At 39.8% G+C, this 21,015-nt stretch overlaps 1 protein-coding gene across 1 annotated transcript in view; it reads left to right on the forward strand.

Annotated features, from left to right (window-relative positions):
* The window catches only part of Stk31 (serine/threonine kinase 31), a 78,227-nt gene extending 67,257 nt beyond the window's left edge, over window positions 1–10,970 (forward strand). The window contains 3 exon segments of the mRNA XM_028864228.2: window positions 6,797–6,865; window positions 10,587–10,773; window positions 10,776–10,970. Of these exon segments, the coding sequence (XP_028720061.2) occupies window positions 6,797–6,865; window positions 10,587–10,773; window positions 10,776–10,810 (291 nt within the window). The 3' untranslated portion in view covers window positions 10,811–10,970.
* The last annotated feature ends 10,045 nt before the right edge of the window (window positions 10,971–21,015 follow it).

Here is a 21,015-nt window from a genome sequence, read left to right on the forward strand (position 1 = left end):
CAACCACAGATTCCCCTGTCCTCCCTCCTTCAGCCCCCCAGTGTTCCCCTCCCAATCTACCTCCCATTTCCACCTCCTCCAAAGCAAGGTCTCCCATGGGGAGTCAGCAGAGCCTGGTACATTCAGTTGAGGCAGGCCCAAGCCCCTCCTCCCTGCACCAAGGCTACACAGAGTGTCCCACCATAGGCACTAGGCTCCAAAATGCTGGCTCATGCACTAGGGACAGGTCCCATTCCCACTGCCTGGGGGCCCCCTAAACAGTTCAAGCTAAACAATTGTCTTGCCCAGCCAGAGAGCCTAGTCCAGTACCATGGTGGCTTCTCAGCTACTGGTCCACAGTTCATGTGTTTCCGCTAGTTTGGCTAGTTGTCTCTGTACTTTTTCCCATCATGGTCTTGATGTCCCTTTCTCATAGAATCCCTCCTTTCTCTCATCGATTGGACTCCTGGAGCTCGGCCTGACATCCAGCCGTGTATCTCTGCATCTGCTTCCATCAGTCACTGGATGAGGGCTCTATGATGACAGTTAGGGTATTAGGCCCCCTGATAAACAGAGTAGGCCAGTTCAGACACCCTCTCTGTCATGGACTGGCCCACTGGGGGTACCACGACCGTAGGAGAACCAGGCCTTGGGTAGTCAGGAAGGCAAGGGTTTGGCGAATGACAGACAGACAACACACTCAGAAGTGGTTTGAATCTGCTGCAATTTTACTTTTGTAAATCAGTATTTTATATACAGAAAAGAAAACTCGCGTCATACAAGGAACAACAAGAACTTGGCAATAATTTAATTACATCATCTTTAAAAAACAGCAAGCACACAATTAATCGGCGCTAGACATATCCCTTTACCCACAAGAACTTATGACCCAAAGAGCAGTCTGTGATTTTTAAACTTAATACAGTCCCTAGACTTGTGTAGACTTCTTGTGGTTGTAGCTGTGTCTTTTATCTTATCTCAGCAGTTTTTTAGTTTATTATACATTTTTACTTTTTTGGTTCCCATGGCCCACTTAGCCAATTTGGATGCTGTAGACCCTCTCTAAGTCTTTAGTTTTTTACCACATATCTTTTTTTAATATAAAACCTTTTTACCTGTTGGTATATGGACTCTTGTACTTTTACGCCTGTAAGGGGAAGGGGTTTTGTTGTTGTCTTTAAGTTTCCCATGTTGAACTTCCTCAACAGAGGGGCCCACCATCTGTTTCCTATGAGATAACTTTTTTTTTTCCACCATAAATCACTTTACTTGGGATTCCTAAAGGATTCCTAGTGGGTGAATGTTTATTCCCTAGAAGTGCCTGAACCTTTATACTTTTTTTATCTAGTGGCTTGGGGTATTTAAGAAATAGCTCATTCTGCTATATCTGATTAAGATCCGTATCCAGCTTCCCCTTTTCCTCCATAGTTCACAACTCAAGCGTTTATTAATTTTGGCTGTGCTTCATAGATTAATTAGAACATTATATACAGAATCCATAGCCAAGGGAGCTCATGATCTGTGAAGCACATCTCTGAGAAGGAAGTATAATGCGGGCACTCCGCCAGGGACCTCCAGGGAGCTTAGTCCCGTGGGACACGTATCTCCCATCCAATATTATTGACATAATTGTTCATGTCACACGGACGACACTGGAGTTGGTGTGGCACCTCTCGACTATTGCCAGTAGTCTATGGTGGATTCATCCTTTGGATTCCTGGGAACTTCCCTAGAACTCTGTTTCTCCCTATTCCCATGATGTCCTCATTTATCATGGCATCTCTTTTCTTGATCTCCCACTCTGTCCCTGTTCCAGCTTGAACCTCTTATTCCCCTATGTTCTTAACCTCCATTCCTTGCCCTCCATTACACCCCTCACCCCCAGTTTGCTCATGTAGATCTCATCTATTTCTCCTTCACTGGGCAATCCATGTGTCCTTCCTAGGGTCCTCCCTGCTAGCTTCCCTAGAGCTGTGGATTGCAATCTGGTTATCCTTTGCTTTACATCTAGTATCCACTTATAATTGAGTACATACCATGTTTGTCCTTCTGAGTCTGGGTTACCTCACTCAGGATGATATTTCCTAGTTCCATCCATTTGCCTGCAAATTTCATGCTGTCATTGTTTTTCTCTGCTGAGTAGTACTCGATTGTGTATATGTACCACATTTTCTTTATCTATTCTTCAGTTGACGGGCATCTAGGTTGTTTCCAGGTTCTGGTTATTATGAATAATGCTGCTATGAACACAGTTGAGCATGTGTCCTTGTGGTATGACTGAGCATTCCTAGATTTATGTTTTCACCAATAAAGAATGATAATTTTTTTTTTTAGATTAAAAACCAAACCAAACCCTGCTTAGTGTTTTCTGCATTTCTGTCCTATAAAATTGTACTATTTTTGTTTCTGGTCTTCATGTTTGTCTTGAATTGATTTTATATAAATTTTTAATGTAGTTATTACAGACTTCTTGGTTTTTTTTTTTTTCTTGATGCAGGCTTTCCCTTTGTGTAACTTTGTCCTGGAACTCCCTCTGTAGACCAGGCTAGCCTCAAACTCACAGAGAACCTCCTGCCTCTGCCTCCCGAGTGCTGGGATTAAAGGCGTGTACCACCAACAACCAGCTACAGACTTTTTATAAAGCTGATTTCCAACAAAAATTGGCACATGACATTTTCTTTTTTAAAATTCTTACTTATTTTATTTTTGAGATTATAATTCCAGCATGTCTCTATTCCCTTTCCACTCTACAAACCCTCCCACTTATCCCTTCACACTCTCCTTCAAATCCATGGCTTCCTTTCTTCACTACTTATTGCATGCAGATATGTATATTCATGTATACACATATTCTCTTAAATATAACCTGTTCAGTCCATATAATGCTACTTATAAATGTGTGTTTTCAGGGTTGGCCATTTGCACTGGATAACCAGTTTGGTGTACTTTTCCCTGGGGAAGACCATCTCTCCTATTCACAGCTTTCCTCAGTTGCCTATAGTTCTTTGTTTAGGGTAGAGGCCTTGTGGACTTTCCCTACCTACTTTGGCACGCCCATTAGTGTTATCCTTGTTCAGCTTATGTTTGGGTCGTCATGTTGGTGAGACTTTTTGGATGTAGCTTCTGACATTACTAGAGACACAGTCTCTCAGCAAACTCTCTGATCCTTTGGCTCTTAGATCTTTTTGCCCCCTCTTTTGCAATATTAACTGAGCCTTGGGTATGGGAGTGTTTTGTAGATAGATGTATTTGTTGGGATTGGGCTCTACAACTCTACATTTTGATTCACTGGTTTTCTGTAATGATCTCCATCTGTTACAAACAGAAGTTGTTTTTGATGAGGGTGAAGACTACCTTATCTGTGTGTATAAGGACAAATATGTATAGATTGTTGTTGTTGGGGATTATGCTGGTCTAGTTAAGTAGTAGCTGTAGATTCTCCCAACAGTTGCGACTGTACTAGCACTGAGTCGTTAGCTAGGTTTCCAATACTAAGCATGGTTCCTTGTTGAGTGGGTCTTAAATTCAATTAGAGAGCTGTTTGTGTGTGTGTGTGTGTGTGTGTGTATGTGTGTGTGTGTGTGTGTGTGTCACTATTGCACCTTCAGGGTGTCATAGCTGGGCAAGGCTGTATTGCCCCTCTTCTGCAATATTAACTGAACCTTAGGTGTGGGAGTGTTCTGTAGAGTTAACATTTTTATACAGTTCATTTACTTCTTTGGTTCAGTTTACTCCAAAGAGGATTTTTTTTCAATTATGAATGAAATTTGTATCTTTTGACTTATTTCTTATCTTGTTATTCACACATACATACACACATATGAATGAAAGGCATATAGGGGTTTATATGTTTGTTTGTTTGTTTGTTTTTCAAGACAGTGTTTCTCTGTGTAACAGCTCTGGCTGTCCTGGAATTTTCTCTGTAAACCAGGCTGATCTCGAACTCACAGAGATCTGTCTGCCTCTGCTTCTTGAGTGCTGGGATTACAGGTGTGTGTCACCACCACTGGGCTTACATGTTAATTTTTAAATCCTGCCTCTTAGTTGACAGTGTTTATCACATCTAAGAATTTTCTAGGGGATTATTTGGAGTCTCTTTAGTATGTATAGAATCATATCGCCTGCAAATACACTTTGTATTTTTCCTTTCCAACTTGTATCCCTTTTGTTTATAGTGCTCTTGCTAAGACTTAAGCACCGTATTGAATAAGAGTGGGTGAAGTGGATACTTGGTGTTGTTCTGATTTTAGTGGAAATGCATTTCGTTTTTCCTCAGTATGATATTGAATATCGGCTTATCATATATCACTTTAATTGTGTTGGCATATATTACTTCTTAGTCTCTTTAGGGCTTTTATCCTGAAAGAATGTTGGGTTTTTGTCAGAAGCCTTTTCTGCATTCATTGAGATGATCATATGTTTTCTGTCTAAGTCTTTTTATTACATTTATTGATTTGAAAGTGATGAACCATGCTAGCATGTCTGGAATAAAGCTATGGTGAATGATCTTGATGTATTCTTGAATTTGGTTTGCAAATATTTCGTTAACTTTTGCATGTATGTTCTTTAGGTGTGTAATTTTCTTTTTTGTTGTTGTGGCCTTGTTTGGTTTGGGTACAGCTAATCCTAGCTTCATGAATAGAATGTGTATCACCTCTTCCATTTATTTTTAATGGAATAGTTTGAGAAGCATTGATATCAGCCTTTTGAAGGTCCTCCAGAAGTGCTTCTGTCCGTGGGCAACAACCAAGTGTACAAGTAGATTTCAGTGCTGAATGCATCTGGGTTTGGACCCTTTGAGTTCTGAGGGTTTTTTTTTTTTTTTTTTTTTTTTTTTTTTTTTTTATGGCTTCACTCTTGTTATCATAGTTCTGCTTAAATTATTTATGTCATCTTGGTTTAATTTTGGTAGGTAATTTGTGTCTAGAAATTGATTTCTTTGAGATTTTCCAACTTGGTGAAATTTAAGTTCATAAATTATGGTCTAATGATTTTTAAAGAATTTCATTAGTAATTTTAGTAATGGTTCCCTTTTTATCTCTGATTTTCTTAATTTGGGTCTTCTCTATCTTTTAGTTTGGTTGAGGGTTTTTTTTTTTTACTTATTGTTTTAAAGAACCAATTCTTTGTTTCATTGATTATTTATATTGCTTTTTGTTTGTTTCCATTTAGACTTGATCTTATTCCTCTCTCTTTCTTTTTCTTTCTTTCTTTCTTTCTTTCTTTCTTTCTTTCTTTCTTTCTTTCTCTCTCTCTCTCTCTCTCTCTCTCTCTCTCTCTTTCTTTTTTTTTTTGAGATAGGGTCTCACTTTGTAGCCATGTCTGGCCTGGAACTTGCTATTTAGACCATACTGGCCAGAACTCACAGAGCTCCACCTACCTCTGCCTCCTAGGTACTGGTATTAAAGGTGTGCAATACCATCACACCTAGCTTGATTTTATTTCTTTACATTACTGACTTTGGGTTTAGTTTGCTCTTTTTTTTTTTTTCCCCACCAAGGCCTTAATGTGTATCATTAATTTATTTATTTTAGATCTCTCAAGAAATTAAAAAGGGTAGTGATGATGAGTAAAAACTAGAGAGCTGACCAACCCAACTACCACCCAGGCCCAGAACCAGATGGGGTAGATGTTGGCCACCCCAACATCCACCCCATCTGTGAACTGTTGGAGCATGTGAAGGGGATCAACCTACAGATCCAAAACAGCAGGATCTCCATGACACAGGACAATGACAGGATGTCTGGGAGGAACCCCAGTGAGAGCAAATTATTGGTGGTGTGGGAGAAACCAGAGGGCTCCAGCCAGACCAAAGACGTGGTGCAATGAAAACTTACAAGTAAAGATGAATGGACTAAATGGTAAACTGTGTGTCTCAATGGGCCCCACTACAGCTTCCACAAGATTCTGCTTTTCTTTTTTTCTTTTTGTTTTGTATCTTTGTTTTGTTTTTGTTTTTTCTTTTAAATTTGGTTTTGTTTTGGGGAGAGTTTACAAGGGCAGGGGGCAGATGCAAGGGGGCAGGGAGATAAATGGGATTGGAACGCATGGTGTGAAACCCACAAAGAACCGATAAAAGTTAAAAAAAAAAAGTAGTCTTACTCATTTTGTTTCAAGTGAGTATTTTGCCTGCATGTATGATATGCACCGTGTGTGTGTGGTCCTGTAGAAGTCAGAAGAGGGCACTGCTTGCTGGAACTGTAGTTAGAGTGTGAACCACTATATGGGTCCTGGGAATAGATCCCATCTAGCTCCTAGAACATTTTCTTAGAAAGCAAGGAAGTATTACAGTGTTTATTTATGGTATGTCTATCAACTAATCAACATTGTAGGTGCCTCAGGAGCTATTTGGTTATTTTTGCAAGTAATTTTACTAAGTGTTTTTATCCCACATGAGAAATATGCTTTTTTATGAACTTTTCTCTATTCACCAGAATCTAGTGGCATCTAGTTTTTAGACATTGTGGTATGATGTTATAATCTACAAAGTGTTGGATTTTATTCCTGGTTATCCCAAGGTATATGCAATGGGCTATTGGTTGATTATATATGAAAGTGATCCAGCGTAGACTCTCTAGGATTAGTATTTAACACTAATTAAACCTCCCTAAGGCTGTGACCCTTTAATACGGTTTCCTCATGTTGTGGTAACCCCAACCATAAAATTATTTTGTTGCTACTTTATAACTGTAAATTTGCTACTGTTAGGAATTGTAATGTAAATATCTGATATGCAGAATATCTAATATTCAACCTTGGTTAAGAATCACTGATTTAGATACTTCTAGAGTCTACTTACTTTTGTGTTCTTTTGTAGCTTTCTGTTCAAAGTCAGGAGTTTGAGACAAATGAAGATGGAGTCCCAAAAGTGGATCAATTTCATTTGGTAGGTTTCCATTGGCTATTTACTCATTTAAAATGTGTAATAATATAAATTTATAAGTATTTGATTGAAAGTGTTCTCAATTTTTACAAAAATTTAAATTAACATTAGTAATGAGGTGTTGAAGAAAATTTAAGTACCCTACTTATGCTACTGCCAGATAATTAACAAATCATTTATATAATAAGAAAATATAGTGCTTATTATATATTTCAAGGATATTTTGTTTTGAAATGAGTGTTTTACTCTTTTTTTGTAAGTGCCTAATTATATCTTTTCTTTGAAATTCATATATGTCATTGATAGGGCTTTGTCATCCATATATGTTTTCAGCCAACTTATTTTGAGCACTTGTCTGGTACCAGGAATTGAACTAGTTACTAGGGCTACCAAGATTGGAGCAGGAAGTGAATGTAATCTTGCCAAGGCTCTTTTTCTTGACTAACTACAATTGTTTTTTTGGTATCTTTCTGCTTTGCTTTTTTGCTCTCTTGCATTGTAGATCTGGATGAAAAAAGTTACCAGTAGCCATTCCACACAGCTTGAATGCTCTTCTCTCTTGAGATTTCCTCCACCAAATACATTAGTGCATCACTCCTGTATTTCGGACTCTCCTTGCACTCAGGTTCTCAGGATATGGGCAGAAAGTATCAGATTATTATTATTATTAGACTGTCACATAGATGGCATTGTCTTAGGGTTTCTATTGCTGTGAAGAGACACGGTGACCATGACAATTCTTATAAAGGAAACCATTTAATTGGGGCTGGCCTACAGTTCCAGAGCTTTAGTTCATTGTCATCATGGTGGGTGGCATGAAGCCAGACATGGTACTGGAGAAGGAGCTGAGAATTCTACATGTTGATCCGCAGGCAGCAAAAGCAGCTGTGTCCACACTGGATATAGCTTGAGCAAAGGAGACCTCCATGCCTTCCCCCCAGTGACACACTTCCTCTAACAAGGCTACACCTACTCTAACAAAGCCACACCTTCTAATAGTGCCACTCCTTATTGGGGGCCATTTCCTTTCAAACCACCACAGGCATCTAGCCCACTTCACAGTAAGAATCCTGTTCCCCTCTGAAACCTCACGGACCAGCTGCCACTGTCCAATTTCCTTTTCCTTATCTTCTTAACTCCACTAGAAGCCCAGCATGCTCTGCTTTCAGCACTCGAGGGGATTTAAACACCAAGTTCTAAACTCTTCCACATCCTTCCTGTGAACCAGTTCCAGAGACCCAGGAACCACAGGGTCAGGTTTATCACAGCATTGCTCCTGATTTCAGGACTGATTTTCTTTTTTACTCTTTTTCATTGCTGTGAGCAAATACATGCCAAGAAGCAATTTAAGAAAGGAAAGGTTCAGGAGGTATTTTTCAGTTGAAGTCTTTTTTATCATGGTTCGTTCATAGTTGGCAAAAAATCTTCTTAAATTTTTGATGCGTCTTCAGATTTAGGCAGATATGGCATATCTTCCACTAAAACTTTAAAAAACTTAAAAATGGCTTTAAAAAGAGATAACAAACCTTACAGTTTATCCACTGAGTATAACTTAATGGTTTTTAGTATAGTCTTATGTGTCTGACCAGCACCATAAACTCACTACATTGTATGTGCTACCTCTAAGTATCTGCATTTCTTGACTTTAGTCTTAATCAACCACTATGCTATTCTAGGCATTCATATTAATGGAATCATAATTAATGGGTATAGTGTGCTTTGCTTTCACTTAGCATGCTTTTAAGGTTCATACACGTTCTAATATTAGTATTTCATCCCTTTCATGGATAAGTAATATTCCAGTGATAGATTTACCACAGTTTATTGATACCTTCCTATTTATGAACATTGAGTTATATATGCCTTTTGGTTATTATAGAAAATGATACAAATATTTATATATAAACATTTGAGCACATGTTTCATTTCTCTTGGGTATATACCTAGTAGTAGAATTACTGGGTCTTGTAGCAACTGTTTATTTAGTAGTTTGAAGACTTCCTAGATTCCAAAGCAGTTATTTTACATTTGTAGTAGCAGTATATGAGAGCTTCAGTTTTTCTATATTAACACTGGCTATAAGACTTTTTGATTCTAGCCATCATAATGGGAGTACTATCTCACAGTCTTCATTTAGATTTGTGGTATCTTCCTCAGAGAATTGCCTATGCAGACTCTTACTTTGTTTTTTACATTTTAAAAATTGGGTTGCCCTTTGATTTTTAAAAATTAATGGTTGCTTATGTATTCTAGAAATAAATAACTTGTTGGGCACGTGGTTTGCAAATATTTTAACTCATCCTGTGAGTGGTATTCTTATTTTCTTGATAGTGTCATTTGAAGCATAAGAGTTTGTAATTTTCATGAAGTACAACTTTCTCTATTGTTGCTTGTACTTTGGGGATTATTTTCAAGAGTTCTTTGCCAAGTATAAAATTGTAAAGATTTACCTCTATATTTTCTTCTTACATTTATATAATTTAAGGTTTTATATTTAGATCTTTGATCTATTTTGAATTAAATTGTTGTCTATTTTAAGAGGTAATATTCCAGTTTCAGTCTTCTGCCTGTGCCTATCTATCCCAGCACCATTTGTGGAAAAGACTGTTTTGTAATCATTAAATGGTCATGTCATTCTTGTCAAAACCAGTAGATTGTTGTGTGGGTTTCTTTCTAGATGCTGAATTTTCTGCCACTGTCTTAAAGATGCTCCTCAATTATGATAGGATTATGTCCTTATAAACCCATTGTAAGTTTAAAATGCATATGGTCCACATTACCTGCAGAATTTACAGCTTAGTATACAGTGCACTGCAGAACATTGTTTGATTATCTTGATCAAGCTGATTTAGTGATCACATACTGATTTAGAGTGCAGATCACTGAGGATGTCCAGCATCCATGAGAGTGTTATACTACGTATTGCTAAAATACAAGTCCTACCATCAGGAGTCAAGGACTGACTGCTTGTGTCTGTTCCTTTGCTGGTATCATGTTATCTTGATTACTGCTATAGAGATTTGAAATTGGGAAATGTGAATTGTTACACTTTGTTCTTTTTAAAGAGGGTCAGGATTATTATTATGATTCGTAAAATTCAGAGATAGTTTGTCAATGTCTACAAAGAAGTTGATTATCCAATAAGGATTGTTTTCAAGCTTTGGCCCCTTATCAGTGTTTATTTATCAGATTTATTTATTTATTATGTACACAGAAGAGGGCGCCAGATCTCATTACAGATGGTTGTGAGCCACCATGTGGTTGCTGGGAATTGAACTCAGGACCTTTGGAAGAGCAGTCAGTGCTCTTAACCTCTGAGCCATTAAACGTTGGATGTTTTCTCATTTATCTAGACCTTTGATTTCCTGCAACTGTATCTTGTAGTCTTCAAAGTATATGCTTTGAAACTATTTTAATTATTCTTAACTATTAGTTCTAATAATTTTAGTGGATTTCTTAATGCTTTAACATAGCTCTGTACCATTTGCAAATAGAGATGGTATTTCCCCAGTAAATAAATTTATTACTGTAGATATCTCTTTCCAATGAAATGTAGCTGAGCTAGGAAAGAATCAATAAAAATCCAAATAAAAAACTAATGTTAGCCTATATCAGTAACGAAAAGTGGTTTTTAAAAATTGAATCTTTTATCATTACAGATTTGTTTTTTTTACCCTTAGTTTTGTTTTGGATTCTTTTAAAAAATGTTTCTCTTTCCTTGCAGGATGATAATGTCAAATCCCTCCTCTGTAGCTTGATATATTTCAGAAGTTCAATGACTGCTGAGCAGGTTTTGAATGCTGAATGTTTCTTGCTTTCAAAAGGGAAATCAATTCCAAACCCAGAAAAAGAGATTGAGTATGCTCAGCATAACAAAGAAGATGAATCAAAGATGGAGAGCTTGGATAGATACATAGAAAGACAAGAAATGCTGACACCAACCCTTGACTGACAAGTAGTTCTCTATTATTGCTGTACATGTCCCTTTGAAAACATTGTTCTGTTTGTTTGCTAGACAAAAAGGTGTGTAAATGTTCCAGAACTAGTTGTATTGCATCTTTGTATTTGGATTGTAAAAAATAAAAAATGTTTTGGTTGTGCCTGAAAATCACTCATATTCTTTGAAATTTTGCCAAACTTAGCATTGTTATGGAAAGGGTTTCTGTTTGGACTTACTGAAATTAAGTCATTAGAGTGTTAGTACAAGTCTATTGACATATGCTAGTTGGTAGTGATAAAGGCTGAGGTTTTTAGAAACAAAGGATATTTGGCATCTGTTTTGTATCTAGTTCTGGCAACATAAAGATAAATTAAAATGTCCTTTATACTTATATGGCCCACAGTTTGAAAAATTTCAAAGTTTAGAGAGATCTTGATAATGCAGTACAGAAATATCCAGAGATAGCAAGAAGGAAGCTTCCTGGTTAGTACCAACTTGATTTCTTCATGTCCTGCAACTAAGATGTGTTGTAATTTCCATAATAGCATCTTAATATCAAGTTCTGGTGAGCACCCAAGGGCAAAGACAATAATAGCCTATATATTTTTTTGGCATCTCTATGCCTGACGAACAACTTCAGAATGCTCTTTGTGTGTGTGTGTGTGTGTGTGTGTGTAGATGTAATGGTCTTATTAAATAAGGAACACAGAGCCAAATGCAGAGTTAAAAGCCCAAGAGGTCAGAGCAGTAGCTAAGAGCTAGACTTAAAACTGCCTTCTTACCCTTTGTTGCCGCTGCTGTCCTTCCCCTCAGAAAGAGACCTACTTCCTGTGTATCTGTCTTTTTATTGACTTTCTGTTCTGCCTTCTCATTGGTTGTAAACCCAACCACATAACCTCCTTGTCACTGCCTGTCTATACAGACCTCTCGGTCTTCTATGGTTGATATTGAGATTAAAGGCATGTGTCTCCATGCTGACTATGTCCTTGAACACACAGAGATCTGCCTATCATGTGATCAGGATTAAGGGCGTGTGCTACCACTGCCAGACTTCTGCTATGGCTTGCTATTAGTTCTGTCCTCCAAGCACTTTTATTTATTAACATACAAATGAAATCACATTTCAGCACAAATAAAATATCACTGTGTGTGTGTGTGTGTGTGTGTTTCCCTACTTCTGATTTGTTTGTCTAGGATTATTTATTCCTTTGCTTTCCTAGTTGTGGTTAGCTCTTCAGGTTGAAGTTTTGTGCCCAGTTTTTTTTAGATTTAACATTTTCTTTGGACAAGGTATCCATTACTTCTGTCTTGCCTTCAATGTCTGAGATTTCCTTTCTCTCATCATATGTATTCTGTTTGAGAGGATTGCCTCTGCAGTTCTTACTGAGTTCCTAAAAATATCATTTCCAGGTTCCCTTGAGTTTGAGTTTTCTTTATGGATTCTATTTCCACTTTTGATTCATTTCCTTCCACTGCTTGTTTCTGTGTTATAGATTTCTTTAAGATGTTAATTCATTTCCTCTTTAAGCACTTCTATCCTATTCAAAAAGGCTATTTGAAGATTCTTGTCTTGTGTTTCATATATGGTGCATTTGTTAGGGCCAACTATAGTAGAGTTCTGGGCTCTAGTGGAGACATCTTGTTTTGGTTGCTACTGAGTGTGTTTTTTCAGTGGCATCTGGGTTCGGGATGATTCAGCTTCTAGATGCTATTATCTTGTCTTTGAGGGGGTGTATGTTTTGTTGTCTTCTGTGGTTCTTAGAAGGATGTGGTAGATGGGTATTGCCAGGTAGGGAATTGTTTTGGGATCCTGCTAGAAATGGTGACTAGGGTTTCTGACAAGAATGTCCCTCTTGGAATTGGGAGCTGACACTTAGAATTGGGGATGAGCTAGAGGCAGAGGTTTGGGGGGTGGTTAGGTTATCTCCAGGAGGTAGGAAAACAGAGGACTCACCAGAATCTACGTTGTCCCCTGAGAATTGGGGCAGAGAGTGAGGAGAGGCCACAACAAGTGACTGTTATAGAGCTGGACATGAGACTGGAGACCTGGATTGGAGGAGAGGAGGGAGAGTGAAGATTTGAAGCTTGTCTACCTGCTCACTGGCCTCCTTGCTTCTCTGGCAGGCTGAGCTGGCAGGTCCAGGAAATGCCTCCTGGAGTTATGGCCTGAGACAAGGGCATGATTGGAGAGGATGATTGGAGGGGTAGATCTGCATGGTCCGCTGGAGATGGGAGCAGAGAGGAAGGGGAGGCCTCAGCAGGTGCTGTGCTACAGAACTGGGTGTGAGTTTGGGTCATTGGATTTGGAGAAAGGAGAGAGTGGTGAAGATCTGCAGTTAGCCTACATGCTTCTCTGGCCAGTGTGGCTAGTGAGGTTACCCTTCATGTTTCTTGTAGAATATATCTTGTAGAAATTTATTCTTTCAGCTTTTGCTGATCTGAGAATGTCTTTCTCTCACTTTCATTCTCCCCCCCTCTCTTTTAGCATGGCAATAAATATTTTAATTTTGTTGCATTATTTTTATGATAACAAAGAAGTTTCAAGTTTAGTTCCTTTTTTGTTTGCTATTTGAATACAAAGCTAAGCCACAACAGATACAACCAATACAGTTTATTGTAGATGTAACCATCTTGTTAAATAAGAAACAGAGCCAATGCAGAGATGAAAGCCCAAGAGGTCAGAGTAATAGCTAAGCACTAAAAACCTTACCCTTCACTGCTGCAGCAATCCTCCTCAGCAAGTGCGCTACTTCCTGTGTATCTATCTGTCTTTATATAGACTTTCTGTTCTGCCTTCTCATTGGTTGTAAACCCAACCACATGACCTCCTCATCACTGCCCATCTATACAGACCTCCAGGTCTTCTATGGTTGGTATTGAGATTAAAGGCATGTGCCTCCACGCTGGCTGTATCCTTGAACACACAGAGATCTGCTTGTCATGTGATCGGGATTAAGGGTGTGTTGTACCACTGCCAGACTTCTGCTATGGCTTGCTATTAACTCTGACCCCCAGGCAACTTTACTTATTAACATACGAATAAAATCACATTTCAGTACAAATAAAATATCACCATAATTTATATTACACTTAAACCCTCCTGTTGCATCCTCTGCTATGTCTGACCACTGACAGGGCTAGCACATGGTTTGGGGAATACTTTCCTAGGTCTAGGTGATAAGTCACCATCATGAGGCTGGGGGATGGCCAAAGGTGTTGGGAGAGGGGTAGGTTCTCATGCCTGGCTCCTGAGCCCCAGCCTCCAGACTGAAGGTTGTTCCAGGCTTTCTCTTGGGCCAACATCCAGCTCCAAAATCATGACACAGAGATTTATTATTAGTTTTGAATGCTGGGCCTTAGCTTGGTTCTTAGTTTAATCTGTATTTCTTTGTCTATGTTTGCCTTGGGGCTTCTTCCTTTTTCCACTCTGTATATCTTAATTTCATTCTGTCTCCATGTCTGGCTGACAGTTGCTTGCTTTCTGGCCCTGGGTGTGTTGCTCTCTTTCTCCCCCATTCTCTTCTTCTCTCTTCTCTCAAGCCTTCATTTCTCCTCCCATGTATTCTCTCTGCTGCCAGCTCTGCCTATCTCTCTCATGCCTAGCTATTGGCCATCCTGATTTTTATTATATCAATCAGGTGCCTTAGGCAGGCAAGGTGAAACAAATGTAGCACATCTTTACATAATTAAAGAAATGCAGAATAAACAAAGGTAACACATCTTTAAATCGTTAACAAAGGCAGCAAAAACCAAAGAAACTCACCTATACACAGTTAAAGTAATATTCTGTAGCACAAACTAATGTAGCACACCTTTACATAGTTATAATATTTTACAACATTTCCCCCTTTTTGTCTAAATCAAAAGAAGGGGTTTTAACTTTAACATAGTTATACTATATATAATAAGAACAGTTATCAAGTAAGAATTACATTTACAATATCCAGTCCATTTGTATTTGGCAAATTCAGAGAAAATACTCCATTATTAATCCTATGTTCATGAGTCCAAAGTTTTGTACCTAATTTACTTTATATCATAACTAAGGAAATCTATAACTATGACTATATAATCTTCAACTCCATCAAAGACCCCCAGAATGATAGGATATTATATGAAGAAGCAGGAAGTACATACAGTAAAACCACTTCTAAAACTGTAGAAACGACAGAGAAACTGGCTGCCTGGACAGTCACTCAAGATTCATCTGTAACGTTGGGGCATCCAATCTTTTGTCTACGTGCCTAGAATTTCTGGTAGAATTTCAGTAAAGCAGGAATTGTGATGGACTGTCGCACCTAATGTTGGCAAAATTCAATGTGTGTCCTGCAGAATGTCTGGCAGATATTTTTATGAAGCAGGAATTTTGAAGGACTGTCCTGCCTTGTTTTGCCAAGTTTTGATACAATTTCTTTAAAGCTGTGAAAATCTAATGCTATCCACTCCTCTCTATAAAGTTATTGCTGAGAAATGTGTTGTTGTCAAGTTGAGACATTCTTATTGGTTGTTCCTTTTATCATGGGGCCCAGAGAACCTTTTATGTTTTACCTTTGAGAGTTGGGCCAGAAGGTGTCTTGGCATAGTCTGAATGGTAACTTTTGCACTTTCTGTAACTGGATACTTGTATCCATTTTCAGTTGTGGGAAGTTTTCTGTTATTTTTACTTTCATTTTCAAGTTGCAATATTCTGGATATTTGATCTTTTAGTATCATCCAAAAGACAGCTTTCCTCACTTCATTTATCTCTCTATTCAAGTTGTGCATTTTCTTTTTTTTTGGTTTTTCGAGACGGGGTTTCTCTGCGTAGCTTTGCGCCTTTCCTGGAGCTCACTTGGTAGCCCAGGCTGGCCTCGAACTCACAGAGATCCGCCTGGCTCTGCCTCCCGAGTGCTGGGATTCAAGGCGTGCGCCACCACTGCCCGGCAAGTTGTGCATTTTCAAACAGGCAGGTTTTGAACTCACTCTTTTGTGTCATTTGTTTGTCAGTGATACATCCTATTGTGTTTTCAATTCTGCTGGCTATTTTTTCCCTTAAGAATCTCTATGAGGGTGATCCTCCTGAGAAACCCTGGTAATGGGGGATATGGAGTCTGAACTGGCCATGTCTTGTAGCAGGTCAAGGCTCCCAGAAGTGGGACTGAACTGAATTTGCTTCAATTGTTGGCTGAGGGGGTCCCCTGGATATGCTCAAACACCCCAGGCTGATGCTAAGACTGAGGGTTGCTCTCTGTACAGTGACAGTGTGTCTCCCTTGAAGAGGACAACATCCACTGGGCTTGTTAAACACGGAGAGGTGAAGCTTATGCTTGCATGGAACCTTCACCCCATGTCCTAATGTCTTTGGTGAAAGAAAGTATTCTGTAGACTACTGAGAGAGGAACATGGACACCAACCCAGCCCCAAACCTTTGACTTAGAATCTGTCCTGTCTGCATGTGCTGGGACAATTGTGCCTGGAGGCTCAGAACTTGTGTGAGTGGACAGCCAATGTCTGATGTCACTTGAGGCCCCTCCAAGAGTGGGAGACCATACTCAACAGTGCTTGGATAGCCAGGAACTAGAGACTGGAGTAGAGTAGTATGGGTTGCCACCTGTGGTATCTTAGGGTCTTTAGCACATCTGTCTAGGACTTTCTGGCTTTTACAGTCTCCATTGAGAATTTAGGTAATTCTAATAGGTCTGCCTTTACATGTTACTTGCCACTTTTTTTTTTTTTTTTGGTTTTTCGAGACAGGGTTTCTCCGTGTAGCTTTGTGCATTTCCTGGAACTCACTTGGTAGCCAAGGCTGGCCTCGAACTCACAGAGAATCGCCTGCCTCTGCCTCCCGAGTGCTGGGATTAAAGGCGTGCGCCACCACCGCCTGGCGTTACTTGCCACTTTTAATCTTCTTTCTTTGTTCTGTACATTTAGTGTTTTGATTATCGTGTGCCGAGGGGACTTTGTTTCTGGTCCAATTGATTGACATTCTGAATACTCCTTGTACCTTTACAGGCATCTCTATCTTTAGGTTAGGATAATTTTCTTCCGTGATTTTGTTGAAGATACTTTCTGGTCCTTTAGCTTGGTTTCTGCTGCTTCCTTTATTCCAGTTTTCTTAGATTTGGTCTTTTCATAATGGCCTAGAGTTCCAGGAAGTTTTGTGTGTTGCTGGAGGGCTTCTCTCCAGGTTCCCCAAGCCCCGCAGTCCCACAATCCACTTATAAAATAATCACTCAGACGCTTATATCACTTATAAACTGTATGGCCGTGGCAGGCTTCTTGCTAACTGTTCTTTTATCTTAAATTAACCCATTTTTATAAATCTATACCTTGCCACGTGGCTGGTGGCTTACCAGAGTCTTTACATGCTGCTTGTCCTGGCGGTGGCTGCAGTGTCTCCCTCCTCAGCCTTCTGCTTTCCAGAATTCTCCTCTCTCCTTGTCCCACCTACTTCCTGCCTGGCAACCTACTTCCTGCCTGGTCACTGGCCATCAGTGTTTTATTTATATAGAGCAATATCCACAGCATTTGTGTCAGAAAATTTTTAGATTTACCATTTCATTTGACAAGTGTATATATTTCTCAATGTCTCAGATTCTTTTATTTATCTCTTGTATTCTCTTGGTGACAGTTGCCTTTGTAGTTCCTGTTCAAATAACCCAATTTTTTTTTTAATTTTCTGATTTGCCTCAGTTTGGATCTTCTTCATCAATTCTACTTTTGTTATCAGAAATGAACAGTTTATTGACTTCCCTGCACTCTTTGTGTTTTCTTGGATTTTTTAAAAAGGGGTTTATTCATACCCTTACATGGTGTGTGTATTTTCCTGGATTTCTTAATGAGATTTTTTTCATTTCTTTTTTAAGTGCCTCTCTGATCTTCATACGTGCTGTATTTAGTTCTTTTTCCTAAATATGTTGGAATATTCAGTGCCTGCTGTGTTACAATTACTGGGCTCCAGTGGAGACATTGTCCTGTCTGTTATTGTGTTTTAAAGCTGATGTCAAGGTATCTGGAATTGGGACGAGTACAGGTCTGGGTGATGATACCTGGTTTTGTCTCTTTTGGGTAAGTGTTTTGTTCCTTGTTTTCTGATCCTCCCTGAACTTTCAGAGAGTATGGTGGCTGTGTGCTGTCTGTTAGGAAATTTTCTGTGGATCTGTTTCCTTGTCCTGCTCAGCTGGTGTTTTTCCAGGTATGCTTGCTAGTGTTGGAAACTGGGATAATTGGATGAGTTGAGGGAAGGAAGGTTGGAAGAGAGCTTTGTGATCAGTTGGGAAAGGGAGAGCAGAGACTACAGAGGTGGGCGTGAGCCTGGGGAGAATTGGATCTGGAAAGCAGAAGTAGAGGGGTGGATCTGCCATCAGCCTACTTGTTACCCTGGCAGGAGGGGCCTTTGTGTTAGCAGGGGTGTTGGGGTCTGGGACAAATCAAGGAGTCAGAGGGAGGTAAGAGGGGGAAGATCTGTGTGATCCACAGGAAATGAGAGTGCTGGGGCCCAGACAGCTGCCACAGGAGTTCTACTGTGGAAGTGGAGATGAGACCAGGGAATTACATCTTAAGGGATAGAGAGCTAATAATAACATTTTTGAAAAATCAGTTTAATTGAATAGAAACTTGAAATAGAGACACGCTCAGATTGAATGAATGATTCAGTATAAGCAACTAGCCTGTGGCTGCTTTTGCATTTACGTACTTTACATGTGAACTGCAGGGTAATAGTCCAGAGGCTGACAGAATCCATTAGGATGTGTGATAAAGAGCTGTCGGGACCACAGTTAGTCCATCTGAGCTCCAGTGAGAGGGAGACTGCTTCTCAACATCCTTCCCTTTTCATTCCCACTGCTAATCTACTCACTGTAGGCCAGGGTCCAGGACCTGCTTTGAAGGTTGTCTCATCTGTGAGATCGGTGCACAGACTCTTTCAAGTTTAAATAGTTGGTTCTTTTAACACATGTTTGGTGATACCTTCCCCACTGGACTGTGAAGGTCACCAATATTATGATGTATCTTGTCTTTGGGCCTAGTGTGTCCCAGGTTCCAGTATTGACCTCGTGGGAGGTGCCTGGGATTTCTCTGGAATGTGGAAAGTCTGGCCATGTGGGCCACTTTCATGTGGGCCACAATCACTTCTCAGGCAGAAATCCTTCATATTTGACTAATAACATCTTCTACATGTTTATTTGCCCTGAAGTTTTTCCTAGGTACATGGGGATTTTGTGTACTCTAATTAAACCTCTGTGTGCTGATGGTCAACCTAGGTGTCTATTCATCCAAGTGTTTCTATGGGAGCACATATGAGGAAGGAGTCTAAAACCAGCCCTGGAGCCTTCATGCTTTCCTGGTTTATAGGAGACAAAAGTCAGGCTGATTTGAGGAGGTTTGGAGTTTGTTGTATGTAGCTCCTCCTGTCTGTCCCTATAGTGTTAGAGGTGGTGGCGGCTTCAGCTCCCTTCACATCTCTGTGATTTGAGGAGGCCCATCTTTCCCTCCTTGTAGCACAGTGCAGAGTATCTGTTCTGACAGCCGGAGGGTTGAAGGGTGGTAACCCTGCAGAAGAACAAAAGCCATGTTTCTGGTTTCTAAGATGTGGGCCCCTACTCTTTTTGAAAATGGCAGGCCCCTGATTCCCATGCTGTGATTTTATACCTCCAGAGATGATGAAGTTGAGGCTTTGGGAGGTAATCACATCATGAAGGTAGTATCCTCATGAAGATCATAAATGATCAGGTAAAAGGACACCTTGGATAGGCTCCCATCATGAAATAGGAAGTTGCCCTCAGCGGACATGGAAACTGCCATTGATGGAATGTCTTTTTATAGCAGCCCCACATGGGCCTAGACCCTCCCAGAAAAGGATCACAGGAGATAGTTTGAGAATTCCAGGGAAGGAAAACTGAAGGAAAGCACCACTTTAGCAGCTGTCCATACAAAAATAAGCAGGCTTCTTTGCCCCAGCAGCAAATGGTGCTTGGAGGTGACTATCAGTGTGCTTCAGTCCCTTTCAGGAACAACTGACCCTGGAAATAGAGGAGGCAGGAGCCAGGTGGCAATCTTCTGAGATTTCAAGGCATTTTATAGATCCTTGTGTGTGTTCCAGTCTTTACAATATGTCCTCCGTGCATCCACAGTATGGCAGCAGTTGCAGTTTGCTCCAGGGCATTCGCACTGGGAGGTGAACTTTCAGGGAGAAATGCATGTTCTCATCCTCATGGAGGAATAGTGTCATTGCAATAAGGGCCTGTTGCAGTGAATATGCAACCTGAGTGCCATGTAAAAATATGGTGTTTATCACTCTCTTCTGTTCTTCATTCACCGTGTGAGAGGACAACAGCAAGTTATCTGAGAAGTCACATTCCCAGAAGAGCTGGGGTCTTGCTCTTCATCTTGCTACTTGCAGAACTGAGAAAGTACATCTTCCTTTTTCTCTCTTTCCTCTTGTTCTTTTTTTTTGTAATTTTTCTATGTATGATGATTTATTGAAACACATACTCAACCATATATAATCTCATAACATTATTCTGAAATATTGACCTGGGGTAGAGGGTAGAAAATAGCTTTCATATTTGTCTCCAACTTATTCTAAGAGGAAGAGCCTTTATGTTCCGAGTTAAGCTGATATTTGTCTATACTACATGCATGGAATTTTACTACTATAGCTATTGTCATTACAAGTTCATTGTTATAGCCTATTGCCATTGGTCTTGGTGGTGGTGCACCAGAACTTGAGGTTAAGACCCCACTACTGGAAACACTACAGGCATTCTTCACAGGACACAGAGAAATCAAAGGTGTCATGAAAAGATGTTTTCTCCATATTGACTAGAGTTATAGTACAGAAATGTTCTATTGAGGTTGATGGATGGGACCAGTAGGAGTCTCCTCCAGCTGTATTCCTGTGAGCTATAAATGACAACCAGCGTGACAAGATAGACCTGTTGGTGTAATAGTGGATGGATGTCATGGGAGGGACTGTCTTATATGCTGTAAAGAGACACAATGACCAAGGAAATTAATAGAAGCAGAAGTTATTAGGGCCTTACAGATTCAGAGGATGAGTCCATGGCCATCATGGTAGAGATCATGACAACTAACTGGCAGTTGAGAGCCCACATCTTGGGATAACAGCATGAGTCAGAGAGAAACCTCAAAGTTATCTCTAGTGACACACCTCTTCCTACAATGTCACACCTCCTAAACCTTTGCCCACAGTTTTACCATCTGTGACCTAATT

The sequence above is a fragment of the Peromyscus leucopus genome, chromosome 3, assembly GCF_004664715.2.
Source record: "Peromyscus leucopus breed LL Stock chromosome 3, UCI_PerLeu_2.1, whole genome shotgun sequence".
Classification (NCBI taxonomy): Eukaryota; Metazoa; Chordata; class Mammalia; order Rodentia; family Cricetidae; genus Peromyscus; species Peromyscus leucopus.